General features: G+C 40.5%; 1 protein-coding gene across 3 annotated transcripts in view; it reads left to right on the top strand.

Moving 5' to 3' along the window:
- LOC115364037 (adenylate cyclase 9) overlaps nucleotides 1-20,679 on the top strand; it is a 60,735-nt gene that overhangs the window by 28,274 nt on the left and 11,782 nt on the right. For all 3 annotated transcript variants that reach the window (XM_030058463.1, XM_030058457.1, XM_030058450.1), the window contains exons 2-7: nucleotides 8,983-9,176; nucleotides 12,601-12,708; nucleotides 12,987-13,261; nucleotides 14,318-14,420; nucleotides 18,052-18,269; nucleotides 19,940-20,096. In XM_030058463.1, coding sequence (XP_029914323.1) covers nucleotides 8,983-9,176; nucleotides 12,601-12,708; nucleotides 12,987-13,261; nucleotides 14,318-14,420; nucleotides 18,052-18,269; nucleotides 19,940-20,096 — 1,055 coding nt within the window. The remainder of the gene's footprint in view (nucleotides 1-8,982; nucleotides 9,177-12,600; nucleotides 12,709-12,986; nucleotides 13,262-14,317; nucleotides 14,421-18,051; nucleotides 18,270-19,939; nucleotides 20,097-20,679) is intronic.

Raw genomic sequence — 20,679 nt, 5'->3', positions numbered from 1 at the left:
GTTGTGTGCTTCGACATGTGTCACCAAATTCTTGGTGTGTATGTGAGTGCTCACAAGAGTGGCCCTGGTCTGCACACTCATGCGCCTTTGTGTGTGTGTACATGTGTTCCTCTTTGTATATCAGCATATACGCATGTCAGAATGTATGTAGGCCTACATGTGTGTGTGTCTGTGCATGTGTGTGCACGTGCTGCTCTCTCAGTAGCTGTCCTCAGCTGAACCCTCTCTGCTCCAGCTGCCTGGTCTGAATGGAGAATCAATAGAAACCATTGAGCTGCATTAGACGTGATGGTGTCGGTGTCTTTCAGAGTGCTGCCTACTCTTTACAGTAGGTCTGTAGTGAAGTATTATCTTTGTAATGCCATACAGCTTTGATATGCACACAGAAATGACAAATATTCACTTTGCGGTGTGTCTAACAAAGCCAGTACACACAGACGCAGGCAGACTGTATTTCCATACAAATACGCACACATTAACATACTGTATTGTTCACTGGCTGCCCCAAAACTGCAGTCGCTCGGTGTTGATTACGTCAAGCCCCGTGTTGCAAACGCCCTCAAAATTCAAGGCTTGTTTTGGAGTTTGGAGTAGTGTGTAGATAAAATCAGAACGCTGAAATGGAAGTAGACAAGGAATGCGGGCTATGCATGGCATGCTAAACTCAGTGACCTTCAAAGTGCTCTCCGTCTTCTTCTTCTTCCCCGCTCGCCACCTCCCTGCCGTCCACCGTTGTGCTTTCGCTATCTCCTCTGTGTCTGGGCGCCGCTCTCGAAAGGGAAAATCACAAAATAAGCGACCGCTTCTACCCCATCCTGACCCCCACCCACCCCTGTCCCTCTCTCCCTCTCCCTCTCCACAAGACTGTGTACATAAGTTAATTACAAGTGACCACAATGCATTGCAACACAGTCAATCGCAAATCTTGCAGTTCTGTTCCCTGCGCTGGTGATGTTGAGCTGCGCGGCTTTGAGTCAGCTTTGTACACACATTCTTCGATAATGTCAACAACTACGGTGCAGTGTTTTGCTCCTGATTGCTACCACTGATCTGGAATACAATATATTAATATATAGAATATGTTTGAGTGTATACTGGCTGAAGCTCATGGGCCCTATACACTGCAAAAACGCAAAATCTTTATTTTATTTGTCTTATTTCAAGTCAAAAATGTCTATTACTAGTCAAAATATCTCATTACATTTAAAATAAGACATGATCACCTCAGAAGTAACTTGTTTTTAGATGATTTTCACTTGTTTCAAGTGAAAATTTGCTTGTTTCATTGGCAACATTTGCCAGTGGAAAAAGTGAAAATTCACTTGAAATAAGTGAAAATTAGCTAGAAACAAGAAACAAATTTGCCAATGAAACAAGCAATTTTCACTTGTTTCAAGCAAATTTTCACTTGAAACAAGAGACAATGGTCTAAAAACAAGTTACTTCTGAGGTGATCATGTCTTATTTTAAGTGTAATGAGATATTTTGACTAGAAATAAGACATTTTTGACTTGAAATAAGACAAATAATCTTGGTAAGATTTTGAGTTTTTGCAGTGTAGTATGTTGTGCCATTTTACATTCCAAACAGAAGGAAAAAATGCTATTTCTCAGGCACGAGGTTGAAACATTTCGAAGCATGGCCATTACATACTACTGTAGAATCAATTATTTATCAAAGAAACGCTTTGCAACTCTAGACCTTATTCCCACAGTGGCCATATTGAACCTAGAAGGTCACACCTGGGTTGGAAAGAACAAATACAAGCCCAGTTATGTCTTACTATTGTTTACCAAAATGCATGTCATATAAAAATGATGAATCATATATATAATATGTATCAATTGACATTTTCCCAGTGAAAAACAATGAAATGAAAATGAATGCAGAGGGATATACAATAGATTGATGTTTTAAGGTGACATATTTTAGTCATCACAGCAGATGAAAGCAGATGATAAACCTCTCTGAAATGAACGTGAGCATCAGCAAACACATTTTCAACATTTTAAAACAATCCCATCCTCACTTGTTATCGGTAAATGTATGTGTATGGGTTTCTCTGGTTTGACAGCAGAGCATCTTGATGGTTGAGTGTTCATTTCCCCTGCCCACATTTTCCATTCCAGAGAGCATTAGTCATAATAAATGAAAAAGACACAAATAGACAGTGATTGTGTTTGTGTGTCTCATTGTCTCCCTCTCTCAGATCTCATCAAATTAAATTAAAAACCACCTTAAACAAACCGTTTGAACACAGAGTGCTTCACAGAAGGCCGAGGACTCAGTTACAAGTTAAACCAAGGGACAGCAGGACAAAACTGGTCTTGCTTCCTTCCACTCATTCAGTGTGTATGTTCCATAATTACCCAACCCTGCATTCACTCTCACACAGAATTGGCGCTCTGTCTCTGTCCAGTGATGTGCTCTGTGTGTGTTTGTGTGTGTGTGTAAGGGAAAGAAAGATCACAAGAGACAGACGGGGAGAGATCGGAGATAGGGAGTGAAACAGAAAGACAGAGGCAGTCAAGCCATCGTTAGGCCTTTGCAGCCCCTGTGCCTCGCTTGTTATACAGAAGGCCCTTGTTAACATCCATTAAAAATCTGATAGGGTACACAACCCATGTCTCAGAGCTAATGGAAAGCACAGAGCAGCGATGGCCCGCTTCGTTAGAGCGTGTGTGCATGTGTGTGAACGGGTTGAGACAAATGGCCTTTGTCGCCTGCTTGGCATGGAACTACAACCCTAAGCTGGGGCTCCTGTGGGCCAGAAGCTTATGTTTTTAAGCAAGGGACTCCAAGGGCCTCCACAAAGTCTGCGCTGCTGTCCAAGGGCCCAGAACAAGACACATTGTTCTTTCAGTCTCCCGAGAGCCACTCATTGTTAGTGATGCAGTCTTAATTTTAAAGTTATGCAGACAGTTGTAACTGTAGATTTCATAGGTGGCCAATCTTGACACCCTCTTGACTCTGTCCAGTACGTGTGCAGATTAACGTGGACATGCCCTGTATCAGTGAATCCATACCATATCATACAGTGACTGTAAGGTTCAATCTACAGTATATGATATTTTGAAGGCTGATCGCAGTGGTTTTGAATTGTAGCTACCAATAGACAGTATGACATAGGGTGAAGCTGCCGTCTGGCCTTGTTCACAAATCAATTTTTTGACATGAAAATGACGTTGAATCAATCCCTTTTTAAATTACTACTGTATTTCCCCAATTAATCGCTTGGCTGCAAATAGCCGCCTGGTTCTTTTAAACGCCTGGGGTCTGCACCCATTTTGCGTATTAAACGCCCACCCGAATAACCGCCAGGGCGATTATTTGCATTATATTGAGGTAACCCAAAATAAGGCTATTCACCTTATTTTTGCAGAAGTAAACAGCTGCACAATGACTGCGGCACTTCCGTTTTCTGTCAAAATAAGAGAGCTAGCTAACGTTAGAAAAAAGCATGTACCATATTGTACCATATTGTTAATACTTTCGTACTAAAAAATATGTTGGACAGTAACTGTCATCACGATAATGGCCTGGTGCAGGTCTGTGTAAAAATGAATAAAGGCCTGCAGCGAATAGCCGCCTGGTTCTTTTAAACGCCTGGGGTCCAAGTTGATTTTGCATATTAAACGCCCGGGTGAGTAATTGGGGAAATACGGTAGTTACAATTAGAATTGGTTAATTTTAGTATTAAGGTTAAGGGTGTTTTCACACCTGCAGTCTGTTTGCTGTGGTTTGAATCAGCGGCGTAATTCATATTTTGTTGCGTCGCTCATTTGGTTTGGTTTGATTTCACATAGCAAAAAATTGCCATGTTAGCCATGTTAGAGCTGTTAGCTCATTGGTCGTGGTCAGACAAATTTCATTAGGTTGAAAGGCAGAGAAAGGAAGTGTTTGCTAAGACCATGTTTTTTCCTCCCTCACTTTATTGTGGAAACACGTTGGGCCAACACGGGCGTGGAGTGCCAGCAGCAGCCTTGGCATTTCTTCATTATTGCAGTGTTTGTTTGGGCCACATACTGATATGTTTCCTCGTTGCTCCATGTCAATCCTTGCTTCACTGTATTCCTGTGCTGCTCACTGCTAGTCACCAACACTACCTAGCTGCTTCTTTTTGCCATCAGCTACGAGTTTACAAGTAGTGCACGCAAGTAGATGATACATCCATCTCTTACTATCCCAAATTTCATCAACCTACCCATGATTCAAGATGTCCATCAGGCCGTTTGGAAATTAATTACTTTTTTTTTTTTACCTCTGTCAACTTTGATTGGTCATAACTCCCATTTCTACTAGCATATAAAAGCTCTTAAAGCATTGGTAATAAGCTATGTTTTAGAGATATATTTTTCATAATTCTGAAGATCCTGTTTATTTGCAATTTTTGAACAAATCCTGAATTTGAGAGGTCTTAAGCAAACAATTAAGGCTTGATTGCCAGAATTTGATGCATTCTCACCATTCACCAGATACTTCTGAACACCTCCTGAAAATTTGCCGACTCTAGGACTTACCCTTCAAGAGATATGGAGATCTGAAAGTGGCATCTTGTTGAATTTCCAACTTGCGAGTGATTTATTGAAAATTTCCATTGGGCGAAAAATTCTGAAACTGTTGATGTCAGTTTCAGATGCCAAAGATCATTCCTACAAAGTTTCAAGAGATTCTGAGATGGTCAAGCAACTGACCTCCCCTAATCTTGCTGAGTTGACACAGAATGACATAAATATAGCCTTGGGTGTACCTTTTTGAGCCACCAGTTCTCCACATTGAAGGTAAGATGACCACTTGTGCAGTTGATGAATGCCAGTAAACGCTAGATTTGGTGTTTTTTTCTGTGCCGATGCGCCTTTTCTAAGAATGACCCCTTAAAAATCAGATTAAAGACAGTAGTCAGTCAGGAAGCATTGTAGCCATTACAACTCCTTAGGCGAAAACTGTTGAGAGAATGGAGGAGAACTTTGAGAATGCCAAGGACTTTTGTAAACAGAGAATAAAATGGCTGAAAGAGGCAGAGGCAGGAAAAAATATTCTCTAAATGCCGAATGACAGTTATTTAATAAAGCACTGCAGATTAGATCATTCAGAGATAATAATTCTGGTTGATCTGATTATATATGCACTCATGTGTCCCACTCAATGAAGGATACTATTATTACAATGAAAACCATCAAACATTGTGGCATTTGGCAAAGGCAGTGCAGCATCAAGGATTTGTGTTTACTGACCCGTTGCCAGGGTCATTGGTGGGACACTCATCAGCATCATCATAAACAAGTCATGTGCAGCAACCCTATTTATACAGGCCGGTGATCATGCCACCCGGTCAAAATATTGAGCCATTTTTCAACACTAACTCCAGATTGGGAGTGGGTAAGGCACAGACTGTGTCATCGAAAGCTGGTGAAAAGAATGAGATGCTGCCACCAGACTCACCAGAGCCTCGGCATGAGTTTTGGATTTGAGAAATGCACGCATCCATGAAGGCCAGCGCTTGTTGAATAGATTAGCTCTATAATTGCCACGGTTATGCAAAAATAACTAATTTTCACCGCAAATTGAGACAAGTCATTTTAAGATTACCACATCTACACAAATAAAGTCATCATGCATCAGCCTGTGCAGACCATGTGAATAGTAAAGGTAGGCTATATTTTCAAACAGTTTGAAATTGTTAGGTTTGTCAAACTGCATATTAAACACAGACTGTCATTTTGTAAGATTATAACAAAAGTACACCAAGGACTCTGAGAGGTTTCTTAGACTGTTTGGATATGCTCCTTTTTGTTTAGAGCACCAAATGTAAAAGCCCTCACACACTGTGTGTAGTTTGGATCACTACTGTATTGAATAAATTGGTGATAGAGAGGTAAAACAGACATTTGTATGATATAGCTATGGATTATCACTGTAAGAAAAGGCGAGTATACTTGCCCAGTACATTGGCAAACTAACACTTTAATCTAATCCAAGTTTCCACATTAAGTATCTGTTAATTAAGTAGATCTGTATATCACTGCCACAAATACATGATGGAACTGCAATGAATTTATACTTGAGATGGAAAACATTCTCTGTAAAACCACACTGAATATCTTGCATATCTTGTAAGAAGGCCTGAGCTAAACTAGGGCTGCACAATCAAAGTTGTGTAATTGTATGTCATGATTTTAGTTTATGCATTTGTTAATGGATGAAGACGGGCTGTTTTGATAAGTTTAATATAGACTGTCTGCTGTGGAGGAAAATAGTCACAAGATGCCAGAAGTCCCGCAAAATAATTTTGTTTGTGAAATCAACAAGAGTAGTAATCATGATTGATATTCATGATCACTTCATGTTGGAAAAAGAAGCAAGATTGTTATTTTTTGCTGAGACTGTGCAGCCTTACATTCTATACAGAGTATATGAATGAGAGTGACACAAAAAAAGATCACATGGAGGAAATGTAGAATCAGTTTGAGACGACTGAGAGAACGGAGAAAGGAGGCTTTAGCAGAGAGGAGGAGAGATGAAGAAAAATGGAGATTCATCCAGTGAGAGGTGAAAGAGACAGACATGAGGGGGAGTGATAGGTGTGTGTGTCTGTGTGTGTGTCTGACTCATTGCTTTCATGTAAGAGTTGGGAAGCCATCTATCACACTCGCACTGACGCATCACCACATATTTTTTATTCATTCTGCTGAATGAAAAAAAACTACATGTTGGCCAGCCTGGAGATTTAGAGGATGCCCTAATAACAGGCTATAAAATTTCACATTTTGAAAGCGCAATAAAGAATATCGCGAGAGCCGAAATGAGTCAAGATTCACAGGCAAGACGGTGATACCAGGACACTACGTCTGGTTTCTGCATTTCTTCTTCATATTAAGTCTGACAACAAATAACTAACGTTGTCAGCCAAAATGCCAAAACAGAAAAAGCAGAATGCTTCTGGCAGCCATAGTCTGTAATATAAAATGATCTACAGTGATGTAAAACAGTAAAAGAATGTAAAAAATTAGTATAAAGTCTGGGCTGGAATGGGGGTGTGTCTTTAAGGCAATGTTGCCAGTAAAAGTATAAATTAGTTATTTAATTGCATTTTTGTCCCATTGGAAAAGAAAGATTTTTTTGGTGGATCACTATGAATTTTGGTGACAGCATGCTGGTTAGAAGATAAACTTGTCAAGGTTTGGTGACCCTATGACCTTCTGTCTAGCACCACCAACAGGTCAGATTGAGAGTCTTTCAAAAGGTCATGTAGCATTTCAATGACATTTGGTGACAACATTCATGTTGGGTAAATGATTATAGTTGTTGACTTTGGTGACCCCATGACCCTTCCCCTAGGCCAACAGTGGTAACGGTAGTTTTAAGGTTGACATTTTGTGGCAACTTTGAAACAGAACACTCTTGTTTACATTTGGCTTAAAGTATACCATATTTGACAATTGTGCGTCCCCTTCACAGGTGGAAAAAGATAACAAAACTTCTACTTAAGTAAGAGTTGAAATACCCAAACACAATGCAACTCAAGGAAGAGTGAAAGCACTATCTGGACCTTTCTGTTTAAGTAAAAGTAATAAGTACTTGCCTTTAAAGTTTCTTTAAGTATTAAAAAAGAAAGCACTTGTTGTATTCCCTGTCTGTGATGTAACCGGAGGCTAGAATATGCCATGTGTTGTGCCTGCCTCTTTGCAGATGAATGATCATGTGCATCGTGATCATAATTTGTATGAAAAAATAGTGTAAGCTGTTGTGTCAGTGCAGTTAACAAGGATGCCAACCCAATGAATCACCGGTAAACAATCTTTGTCGCCAACTATTTCAAGTAACTTTTACCACTGTAGATTGAGATTTGGCACACGTTGACCCAAGAACAACAAATCAGACACACCATTCCAAACACTGTGTCTTCAGGAAGGAAGAACAGAGGGACTTTAGTTACCTATCTCAGAGTGGCTAGTATTGCCAAGGCTATTTTGTTTCACTTTTGAAAAAATTCCTAAAAAGTAACTAAATAACACATCAAGAAATGTAGTGATATACTCAAGCAAAATAGAGATACTTAAAAAAAACTTGGCTATTTAAGTAAAGGAACAAATATTTTATTTTGCACTTTACGTGATATGACTGAAAAATAGCACTATCCACAATCAATTTGAGACAGGGAGCCTATTAAAGACTCTTTAAAGTGCACCAATTATGGCCTACGGTGACTTCTCCACTCACTGGCATGCTAGCAAGGCTAGTGCCTTTAGCTGTTTGAACAATGAGGCCAGCTAGCCAGGTTATTGTGTGTTTGGACAGGCTGATAGTGGTTGGCTCCTGGCCACCTCTCTAATCCAGTGTTTGTGGATTTCCTTGTTGGCCCTACACTAGTGTGAACATGGCCAGAGATCTTGGTTGATGTGCAAACACACTCTGTGAAACACCCAGTGTTGCATTACCTCCTGCCTGTCAGGCTGCGTGCAGTAATACAGAGAGATTGGTGAGTGGCTGATGAGAGTGCGCACATGTAATAGAGAGGAAGGACATCAACACAAGCAATATATCCTCATGTGCAGCGTATTGAAAATGCCTTTCCATATTGATCCTTTCCAGTATCCACAATCCATATCTCACTGGTATCAAGGTTTACCAACTTTTCTCTTGTGTTGTTATCATTGAATTGTATCACTTTATCTTATCAATGTGCTTCCGTGCTTTATCACTGTGCAAATGAAATGAACCCCCCTGAGTGGTGTGTGGGTGAGAAGAACACCATCTATTCTATACAGTGGGATTATCAATGTTACAGTCAGCACATGGTCATCTGTTTTTTTTTTTGTATGTTAGATAAGTATGTTAGATATTGCTACATTAATCTATTACGAAACAAAATTAATTTAATAAAAAAAAATAATTGTTTCTATTGTGTTATAGTGTGTGTTTTTGTGTAGTGAAAAGTGCTGAACAAAAGAACCAAAGAGTTTGTGTGTGTTTTGCCCTCAGGACTGAAGACGTACCTGATCTCAGGGAGGAAGTTGGAGCACGATGCCCAGTGTGGCTGTTCCCAGCTGCCAGTGGGGGAGTTTGCAGCGGTCAGTCTGCCCTCCTGTCCTCAGTCCCACACCCCCGACCTCATCCCCGGGGGAGCGCAGGCTGCTGAGTCCCTGCTTCCCCACCGCCCCCCAGACAGGACCGCTGTAAGTCAAAGGGATAAAAATGGGAAGGGTGGAGTGTAGTGATGGATACTTCTGTCATTCCTTTGGTCGTGGTTTGAGATGAACACTCGATTGAGTTTGTTTCTGTGTGGAACACAAGTGAGCCTTTTGATGATGAGCCTTTCGACTGAAACATTCACAGATGTGAACTTACAGTAGAGACAGTGTGTTCCCATAAATCGTTTTTAAAAAATGCAAGCAAAAATTTGAAGAAGGCAAAAAATCTAGCAGGAGGAAGACGGTTGCAATCACACAAGGCATCCATGCTCAAGCATAGGAGTCAAACACACACACACGCAGAAGATGGAGGAAGTAATAAAGCAAGGAGAGAATATGGCACATCAGTATGAAAGAAGCAAAGGTAATGGCTGTGGAAGGCGTAGGAGTAAGCAGGGCCATGCAGGGGGAGCAGGACGAGGGACAGCAGGGCACAGGGACAGAGTCAGGCCTTGGACACAGATTGTCACACAGACAGAAGAGAACAGGTTAGTAACGCAGAAAACAACTATGACAGAAGAGCCCAGAGGCAGGAGTTGAGCCTCCCTCAGTGCTCTAAAAGAAGTCATATTATCCATAAGTTAAAGAAAACAAGTCAGCCTTAGGTTTCGTTTTAAAGGGATCAAGAGACTTTGCCTCCCTAATTTCTGTAGGTAGACCATTCCAGAGGAGGGGAGAGCGGTAAGAGAAGGCTTGGTGGCCAGCTGGGTCACCGAGTGGAATTAAGTCAGATAGCTGTCTACATGGAGTTGAATAATGGTCAACTGGGCTGTTTTTTTTTTTAAGATTCTTGAAGACGTTTTACTTCTCATCCAAGAGGCTTCTTCACTTCTGAAGACGCTCTGAAGCTCCCATGAACTGAAGAAGCTTCTTGGATGAGAAGTGCACTGCAAAAGTCAAAATCTTACCAAGATTGTCTTACTTCAAGTAAAAATGTCTCATTTCTTGTCAAAATATCTCATTACACTTAAAATAAGACATGATCAGCTCAGAAATAACTTGTCTTTAGACAATTTTCACTTGTTTCAAGTGAAAATTTACTTGAAACAAGTGAAAATTAGCTTGAAACAAGAAACAAATTCTGCCAATGGAACAAGCAAATTTTTACTTGTTCACTTGTGTCACAAGAAAAATTTGCTTGTTCCATTGGCAAAATTTGTTTCTTGTTTCAAGCTAATTTTCACAAGTGAAAATTGTCTAAAGACAAGTTATTTCTGAGCTGATCATGTCTTATTTTAAGTGTAATGAGATATTTTGACTAGAAATAAGACATTTTTACTTGAAATAAGACAAATAATCTTGGTAAGATTTTGACTTTTTGCAGTGTGGTACGTCTTCAAGAATCTATAAATAGTCCAGTTGACCTCTGTTCAACTCTCCGTAGATAACCATGACCTGTATGACTGAGAACCAGGGGAAACAGGACGCTTGTAATGTGGTCAGACTTCCTGGTTCTGGTCACGATTCTGGCAGCAGCAGTTTGGACAGGCTGAAGACTTTGGTACCAGAGGCAGGCAGAGCAGAGTACACAACATTTCATAGACCTGTATAAGTGAATAAAATATAGCCTCCCCTGAGTACCAGTGTTTATGTATCCTATCGCATCATCATCATCACACTGTTGCTACATGCAACCAGTTTGTTTGCTCGCTACTATACATGGCTCTCTCATATCTAATATACATTCTTGGTACATATGAGACAAAGGGATGCGTTGATTTCCACCTGTACCTGTTGACTTTACCACCATCCATCCTCCAGCTCTTTTTTTTCTAACAAGTAAATGTTACTGAATATGAATCAACAATACAAGGTGCAGGAATTTGACAAAGCCTTTACCCCCACCCAAACAACCAGCCAACACATAATAACCACACAAAAAGAGAAGAAAAGAAAAAAGAATAAAAGAGAAAAGAATAAAATAAATAAATAATTAAATATATAAAAATAATAAATATTACAGAGGAAAGTGATGAGAAGAGAGAAAAAAAGGGAGATGATATCTCCAGTTCAGAGTTTTAATTTGCCTTCTGAGCGCCAGATTCTATAACTTTTAGTCTACAGTGTTTGATATCTGGACTGTACACGGGAATTTCCATTCCAAAAAGTGGTGACCCCTTTTAAGTTTGCATGAAATATCAACAGGACGATAATCTAGGAGTGGTGACCACACTTTTAAAAACAAATAATGATTGCCCATTAGCACAGCATGTATTCTTTCATGTGGAAGTGTACTGAAAATCTCTTTATACCAGAGGATCAAGGTAGGTGGGATGGTTTTGATCCAGCTAAGTAAAATACACCTCCTTGGAATAAGCAGAAGGCTGTCAAGATGTTTATAAAATGACAAAGAAAGCTTTAACTTCCTAGAGGGAAAACCTAGAAGAACGAGTCAGAGTCTTAGTCTTTAACCTCAAAGAGTCCACTAAATTCACAGGAAATAAAGAGAAGGGTAAATAAAGGGAAAGGTAAGAACCATGAAATAAGCCTGCACTTCCAAAGGCAGTGAAAACGAGTGCCCAGATCAGTGAGACAAACAATTTGTTTTGTTCAGAATCACAGGGATAATATGTAACCTAAGAAGAGTCTTATACTGTGTCTCCCTTAATCTGTTACAGGAAAAAAGTCGATTTATTGAGGTCTATGTGGTCTACTATCCTCAATGTATTCTACACCCTTAACTTTCCCAATTCGAGAAGCTACTTGTTTCGGGTATGACAGATGAAATTAATAGTGAGTAGAAGGGTGAGATAAAATGCTTTGTATTTTTTTTGCTCAGGAATCAAATCCTCAGCAGCATTAAACAGAGGATTGTCCGAGGACAGGAGTACTATTGAATTTATAAAATGCCTTATTTGCAAGAACTCCAAAAAAGTTGTTTGGGAAGGTCATAGCGATCCTGTCGCTGCTGGAAGAAGAGCAACACGTCCTCGTATAGAGCGCCATTTACGTGAATCCTACGGGAAACATAGATTTTAGATTCTTCCTCACTAGATATTTTACTATATTATGCCAGGTTTCTATGCTATCATAAACAATTTGGTTACATTTTACATGTGCATCTATCTTATTTACATTTCATGTCACCGAGCTCCATAAAGAATATGGGGAGCAAGGCCAGGAGTCCATGCATAGGTTATCCTTAAGATCCATGTGCATCATGTGCAAATCACGCAGTTATGTAAGAGCAGGTTTGGCATGGCAAGACCGCCGCTTTTGGTCAGTAGTTGCAAGATTTTCATTTTCGTTGTTAAGAAAAGGTTTATGGAAAGATTATGTCTCCAGTATACTTTGTGCGAGCTTTATGTCTGCTGTGGATTAACCTGTTTTTTCTACCTCATGTTTTTCATTTGTTAACCCCTTTACCCCCTGTCTTTCTCTTTGTTTCTCACTTTATTTCTCCCTCTAGCCTCCCTGTGTGTCTTGCAGTGTGGTTTTGTCAGCAGGAGCAGAGCAGGGCGATGAGGTGGCTGTGCTGAACGGCTGCCAGGAGGAGCACAAGACCAGCAGTGCCAAGGTAAAATACACACACACACACACACACACACACACACACACACACTCAGATGCATGCTCAGCAGCGACAGCAACAGTGCATTCGTCAGCCACCCCTTTAAGCATCTGTCCGTGACCCTCGCTGACCTACAACAAACCCTGACTCTTATCTTTTTGTCCTCTCCTCTTTCCCCTTCCTCTCCTTCTCATCCTTCTTCACCACCTCCTCCTCTTCTCTCTCCTTTTTCTCATCCCCCACCTGCATCTCCTTTTACTCTCCTGCTGCCTCTCCTCCTCCAGTTTGTCCCAGGCCACAGCCCCAGGGCAGCCAATGGCCTGCTGAGTCCTCCACTGGAGGACCCAGTGCGGGCCAGCCAGAGCTCCCTGTGCGACATGCTCCAGGAGAAGGAGAAGAAGACCAGTACGAGCACAGGGACTGGCACCAGCCTGGGCATGGCAGGGGGCACCGGGACGGCGGGCACGGGCATGGACCACTCAGCTCTCATCCAGCTGCGTGCCAAAAACTTCAGAGAGAAGAGCGACGCCCACTTTGTGGATGTTATTCGTGAGGACAGGTGAGGGGGATAGAGGGGGGGTGTGAGGTGAAATTTATGCTGGAAAAATCTGTGTGATAACATTACACTCCCAATAGGTCTGTGCCACAGGGGTCTTGGACAGAATTCCTCATGTTATCCACAACAGCATAAATGCATCCTGCCTTATTGTACACTGGACACACAAAATAGTAGGGATAGATCAATATATCAGCAGACTATAATCAGTATCAACTTTGAAAAGCAATATTGGTAACAGTTCAACAAGTATTTATAATGCATTAAATGTAAGTAATTGTCCTATAGTGAAATTTGGCATTTCTGAAACTTTTTCACAAGTGTCTCAATGATAACTAGAAAAATGGCACACTCAGCAGAGTGCATACTTATGCTGATGCTGTTGTTGATTTAGGAGGTATTTCTGTTGCTGGAGTTCTGCACCTTTTTGTGATAGGCCATGCCCATCACCACATTCCCAGTTGGCCAATCAGTGAAAAAGGTTCATCAGCTCTTCTTGCCCCATGACCAAGCTTTCCACAAAGTTTTGCTGTGTTACGTGAATTCGCTCAGAAGTTATATGCCTTTTTGTGACTGGCATTGCCCACCACCCTGCCCCTTTTTGACCAATCAGCATGAAAAGTGAATCAGCTCTTTCTTGGCCCATGACTAACCATTCCTCAAAGCTTTTTGCAAATACCGTCATACCTTTTTGAGGTATCCTGCTAACAATCAAACAACAGGCAAAAAGTTTCCGATGGAAAGATCCAGGATATCGGCAAAGGGGCCTCAAAAAGCCATATCGTCACATCGTTATGAAATATTGTGAGTGCCTGCCTCTTTCCATAAAAGACCAACCAAGTGAATCCAAGTAGATGTGTTAAATCCAGACACAAAAAATGACATGTAATGTAGGTGATCCAGTAGTGTAGGGAACAGTATAATGTAGGGGGTCCAGTCTAAGTGTTATTTAGTTAGCCAAGAACATATGTTCCCTTGTATCCTTAGAAAATCTAAGTGGATATCTGAATTTAAGCTGGAAGCTCTTCATATGTGGTCTTGTGTCCCTCTGGTTCCTAGTCTGATGAAGGACTACTTCTTCAAACCACCTATCAACAAGATCAGCCTCAACTTCCTAGAGAGACCCCTGGAGATGGCCTATCGCACCAGCTACCAGGAGGAGGTACACACACGCACACACAGACACACATCACACACTTGTTCAGGCCAGTTCCGGTTGGCCTGTATTGATCTTATAGTTTTACAGCCCCCTGCTGTTACAGTCGTGTCATTACATGGCACAAAAAATACATTTGATTTTCTCATTCTCACAGTCAGCCTCTCAGTTCATTTCATTCAGACTCTGCAAAGACATTCAGTCACAGTGACACTGAGAAATTAACATAATCTACCCTCCTCTCTCTCTCTACCTGCTTGTGTCTCTAGTCATTAGTTTTTATCCCAATATTAGGGTTAGTTTTTTATTTTATTTTTTCAGAAAAGTTGAATTTTAGTATCGGTGTTTTAGTGGCCGTGGTATCTTTTAAAGATGGACTTGATGAAATTCAAAGCAATTATTTTTAATACATTTGTGACAGGTGTCATGCAACACAAGCAAGCATACAGTTACAATTTGCATTCATTTTTGCAGTTGGAATTCATTCTGCCACCCTGCACCTAAACATTTATCCTCCATATTTTTATTTAATTGTAGTTAGTTTTCCATACAAACAGGGGGGCAGGAGTTTAATTTGGTTAATTTGAAGCCTCTTTTTAATTTTTTTTTTTTTAAATCAATTAATTTATTTAATTTCCAATTATTTTTACTACCTACTCTTAGTCTTTGCTGTATTGCACAGCAGTGACCTTGCTTCTTTTAATCAGGGTGGGAAACTGAAGGACCATAATGGTGTTTTTTGCATGTTACAGTCCGTTTACTACAGTTCATGCATACTTCACATTACCACTGACCATTTTCCACACCATACCATATTGTCTTAGCTGTCTGAATCTTTCAGACCTTCCACGCAGCTGTATGTTTCTAGTCTTTCAAGATCCCCTATGTCAAGCAACTTGCTTGAAGTAAATGATCCATCATAGTGAAATGAACTCTAACTGGGTTTATTTACGTCACAGTGTATTTTCACTGTGTTGTAATTTCGCTTTGATTTGGAAAGTCTACTGTCTGCTGCTGTGTTGATGTGCTGCTGGGAAGCTCTGGCATCTGGGACTTGAAAGTCGGTTGCCAAACAGTATTGCAATCACATGCTCTATGGTTGGAAAATCCAATCTAAAAGACAAATGAAAAGCAATCATGGAGACTGTGAAAATGATGATGTGAATTTGGCTTCTTCTTACTTTAAATAGTAGTAGTCTGGCTAACTACCAAGTAGGACATATGTTTTTCTGATTTAAGCACATACATTCTCTGTTTCACCTGGAAACCCCTACAACACAATGTACTCTCCACTCCACTGGAAAAAAAGTCCTTGAAGTAAAGTTTTTTTTTTTTTTTTATTATTTTTTTTTTTAAACAAGCTAAATTCAAATGTCCATCCAAACCTGGGCTCTCTCTGGGCTTGAGCAGCAGAGAGTTTTAATGTGAATTAAAAATACAGGAAAATAGAGGAGATACTCAAACATCTAAAACACAATGCAGTAATTGGGTAAAACATGCAAAAACATTGTTATAGTTTAACACTATGCACTAACCAAATTGTTGTTAATCCATAGTGTATCTGCTAAATTTTTCTACTTAACCAAATATTTTAGTAGGTGAACAATCATTTTTAGATGTTTTTTTAACAAAAAGGAGAGGGCACTCCACTTACTTCTCAGATTTTTTACACTGCTTGAAAGCAAAGTAGGAGATGGAGAGAAATTTCTGGCAAGATTTGGTTCTGGGCCCACAGGGACAGACATATGGCTCCAAAGGCCCAGCTCAGCCACTCGGCTGTTGACTGAACTGAGGTTTTTTGCAACAAAAATGTTTAATGTCTGCACACCATCTGCACTACAAAAAATGTATTTAAGCAGCAGCATTACAATACAAAGACCATCCTCAGGCATGTTGCTTGCTTAGATAAAATACATTTTTGTAGTGCAGATGTTGTGCAGAAGTTAAACCCTTTTATTGTATAAGTTATCGTCATTCTCCGAGCACCTGTCGCTCATGAGTGCACAAGAATCTCCTTCTCTATCCTTGAAATGAGGTTTTTGAAATGTCTTGAAATTCCAGTGGGTGGGGAGTTTTTGTTTCAGAGCAGAAAGCCAGATGTCTCAGCACCTGGTGAAGTAATCAATAAGTAATTGGTCCTGATCAGCAATTACAATCAAGCTGCCATAAACTACGAAGCAGAACAGACTCTTCTCTGCAAACAGAGTTTGAGCTCTTAACCCCCTCTAGTGGTCAGATATAACTTAGTGCAGCTTTTACCAACAATAAAAGCTCTGATAAAGCCTGATAGCGGAAACGCACCAGCATATGTCGGCTACCACAGTGTTTATTTTTATTGTAATAGAGACCTGAAGACTAGAGAACTGAGGTATCATTCATTTTGGGTGTGCCACCTTTTGCTACTGATTTAGATTACATTCATTTTGTTCCAGTAAAATGATCCCTTGCAATGTGAGAGTCATCATTGTTGATCTCCTTCCACCGTACACTTCACAGCCAGCCTTTTTTTTATTTCGTCGTTTTGCCTTTCTAAATTTCTGTATCAGCCTGACAATAAGCCTGTCCACTTTGCTCCCGGAGCTTCAGCTTCATTCAAGGCTTCTCTGAAACATCACATGTCCAAATTTCAGATCAGTTGTGCAAGTATCTCTCACCACATTTTCGACTTGGAGACAAAGTAATCCAAGTAATTTGACACCTTATGACAGTGAAATGTATCAGTACTATCCAAAAAAACATATTTTCCCCGATTGACATTCAGTTTTGTCCAAGCAGTCCACTGCGTACCCAAAAGCAGGATTAGCCGTTTCTGTTTACAAATGGAGTTTGTGCTCTCAACGCCCTCTAGTGGTCAGAAGTAGCTTAGTGCAGCCTTAAATAGAAACAAAAACATAGAGATTTCATGATATTGTACCAGTACTTTTGACTTTGCTGTGGGTAAAACCCTTCCTACGCTTTGATTCGACAGACAAAGTAATTTGTGGGGCAAGCATGAAAACATTTGAATCGCAGGCTAATTATTGATAACTTAATATTAATCACATTTTACTCTTTCATTGTTGTATGTTGTACATATATCTATATAAACTTTTTTCTAGTATAAGAGCAAATTCTCCAGGAGAGGTGTGAACTCATCTGGGCTATGCACCACGCTCCCTATTATTCATGACGTAAGACAAATAAAAACTAGTGGAAAAAGATGGCCGCTCTCCATCCCTAAGTTCGGTCCCCCAGAAACACCATTTCTAACTGCAAGAAGCATGTGCTGCGTCATGTGTGACGCTGAGTGAGGTTAAGGGTCAGAAGTGGTTCATAATTGAGCATTGCATTAATTTGTACAATTTAAGTTTTTAATAATGTGTTAAGTTCCTCAAATTAATCCCATGCATTAACATCTTAATGCATGGGATTAATTTGCATGTTTGACAGCTGTTAAGACATATATCAAATACTGTTCACAGAAACAGTAGCCCATGCCTAAACCTAATCACATGACAAAGGTGGTGAATATCTGTCTATGGACACATAAATAATAATTATGTGAGCAGGTGCAGTGGAAACAGCCATGCATAAGCTCTGGGGCAATGGGACTACCGTTCCCCCGTCTGCTGAGTCTCTCATCGCTCATTCTCTGCAGGTGAAGAACCAGGTTCAGGTGCAGACCTTTGCCAGCGCCACCTTTAGCTCCTTCCTGGACGTGCTCCTCAGCTGTTTTGTCTTCCTGGCCCTCACACTGGCCTGCTTCCTTCCGCCCCTGGTTAGCCCTGACACCACAGGCCCTCCAGCCCCCACTGCCCTGGTCCTTGTCCCTCTGGCTGGCCTGCTGGAGTTGGCCTCCCTGGTGCTCTCCATACGGTGAGAAGGCCTGTGAGGGTGACATGCAGATGGACACTGCAGATGGAGACTGTGTGTCTTTACTGATACATATGTTTGTGTGTGTGTGTGTGTGTGTGTGTGTGGCATCAAAAAGGGCTGAATAACGGCAATAACGACAAAATCATAATATCTCTGACTGAATAACTTCTTACAAATACACTATTTACACAAAAAAGATTTTTGATAAACAGTCTTTAGTAAGCAGATATGATAACCAATCAGGTAGAGGCAAATAACACAACAGCTAGAACAGTCTAATAAATTTAGAAAATTGTATCCTTTTACTGTCACGCAACCTTTAAAACCAGATAGATAGATAGATAGATAGATACTTTATTCATCCTGAAGGAAATTCGCAGTTTTTCAGCAGTATCCACAGATTACAGATTAAATAAATAAAAAATAAAGAATAAGATCTAAGTACAACACACTAGAGATCTAGGTGCAACAGTGTGCAAAAAACAATGTGCAAAAAACCATGTGCATAAGTGTATAAAATGTGCATAGATGTAGGTCAATGTGCAAATTTAGAAGAAATATACAGTATACACAGATGATAAATAGCAGTAAGCAATATAAACACTATAAACAAGGAATATAAAAAAATAGAAATATGAACAAATTAAACAGAGGTATGAACAATTTAAACAGCAGAGGAAAATAACCTAAACACCAGGGAGAGACGACACTTACACCATATCACAATACTACGATGTCCAAAATCCCAGATGCTATCTGGTCTGACATCACGATGCCAGTGCTTATAGTTTTGGACTGAAGCTGCTGATAACAAATATATTATGCAGATATTCATTATCTTAAAATTTGACCATTTGCATGCCACAAAATGGCAAGGGTTCAGTGTTATCCCCAGAATTATGTTTTAGGCAGAGTAAAAAGCCTCCACAAGACCGTTTAGAGCTGCGGTTGTCAATTCTGTACCAACAAGGCCCAAGAGTGTTTGGTTTTTTCATTCCAAATTGGCTGCTGTCATGTTTGTTTTGAATACAAATCTTGATGGTGCAGAATTAAAAAACCACTGATTTAGAGCATCATGTGACACTACTCTCCACTGAAACCCATACAAATAATGGTTTTGTGGTGGGTTGGCGCCCACACCATTCTGTAGTTGGACAGTGATAAATTGGCATGTGTTTGCCTAAGTCCAGTATCAAACCCACAAAAAAAACTAATCTAAATATATTTTCCGTTATTTGAACTAATTGAGATGTGTCTTCTATTTTGTATCATGTCCTCGGCCTGAGGTTTGTTGGATGTCTGACAAATTAACTTTTGACCGCACATCTACCAGAGAGCAAAGGTTCAAAAAACTGTAGCCAACTAGGCTGTTAGAATGGAGTTGATGAACACATGGATGATGGATCAGAACTCGGGATGAAATGGTTATTTTCATATCATTTTGCTGCTGTTTTGTCCAAGTCACTGATCAGCTCCATCATGCCCCAGAAATAGCTACAATGTTTGGAACCTTAATTTTTCATTAGGCAGGTGCTTGATACCAATGATACCAAATGTTTAGCTTTTGGGGGAAGGGTTGTCTATGAGATACACTTTGCTGCTGGAAACTTCCCAGTTGTTAAATGTGTTTGTCCTCTCCTCTGCTTGTCTCGACCTCCCCTGACCTGCAGGATGGCCTTCTATCTGGAGGAGGTGATGAGCTGTACCCGATCTCTGCTCAGAGCAGTCTCAGGCTGGATTCCCCGTCACGTGATCGGGGCTGTATTGGTCTCACTCCCCGCCATCTCCGTCTTCTCCCACCTCACCCGTCTCCATCTGCCTCTCCAGGTAAACAGGGACAATGTGCATTGGTGAGGGTATAGGGGTTTTTAGGTAGATGTAGACTGTGTTGGGAGATGAACAGAATGTGGGTAGGTAGGTGGTCACAAACATAGGTCTTCCTAGAAACTGTGCAGCAAGTGGAAGCTCACAGATGTGTTCCTCTAAGTGCCCCTGAGTGGGACACTTTAACCCCTGCCTGCTCCAGGGGTGCTGCTCCCTTCTCACCGCACATTACAACCACTGTCTCTGTATTTGTGCTGCAAGAATCTTGGCTGATGGGTTGCTTAGGCTCTGCACGATAGAGAAGAATTAGGAAGGAGGTAGGAGATGATCGTGGCTGGCAACGAGAATAGAACAACGACATAGAAGAAATAGAGATGAGACAAACAGTTCCATGGACCTCTTCTAGAATGACTTTTTATGCAGTTGCCACTACAACTATAATAATAATAATAGACTTTATTTATAGAGCACTTTTCAAAACAGGGTTACAATGTGCTTAACAATAACACAATAAATAACACAAGTAATAAATTCCAACATGACATAAAACACAATACAATAATTAAGAGGTGGCCAGCATCAGTTA

The sequence above is a fragment of the Myripristis murdjan genome, chromosome 1, assembly GCF_902150065.1.
Source record: "Myripristis murdjan chromosome 1, fMyrMur1.1, whole genome shotgun sequence".
Taxonomy (NCBI): Eukaryota; Metazoa; Chordata; class Actinopteri; order Holocentriformes; family Holocentridae; genus Myripristis; species Myripristis murdjan.
The sequence above is the reverse complement of the archived record's forward strand: the minus strand, read 5'-3'. Positions and strand labels throughout refer to the sequence as shown.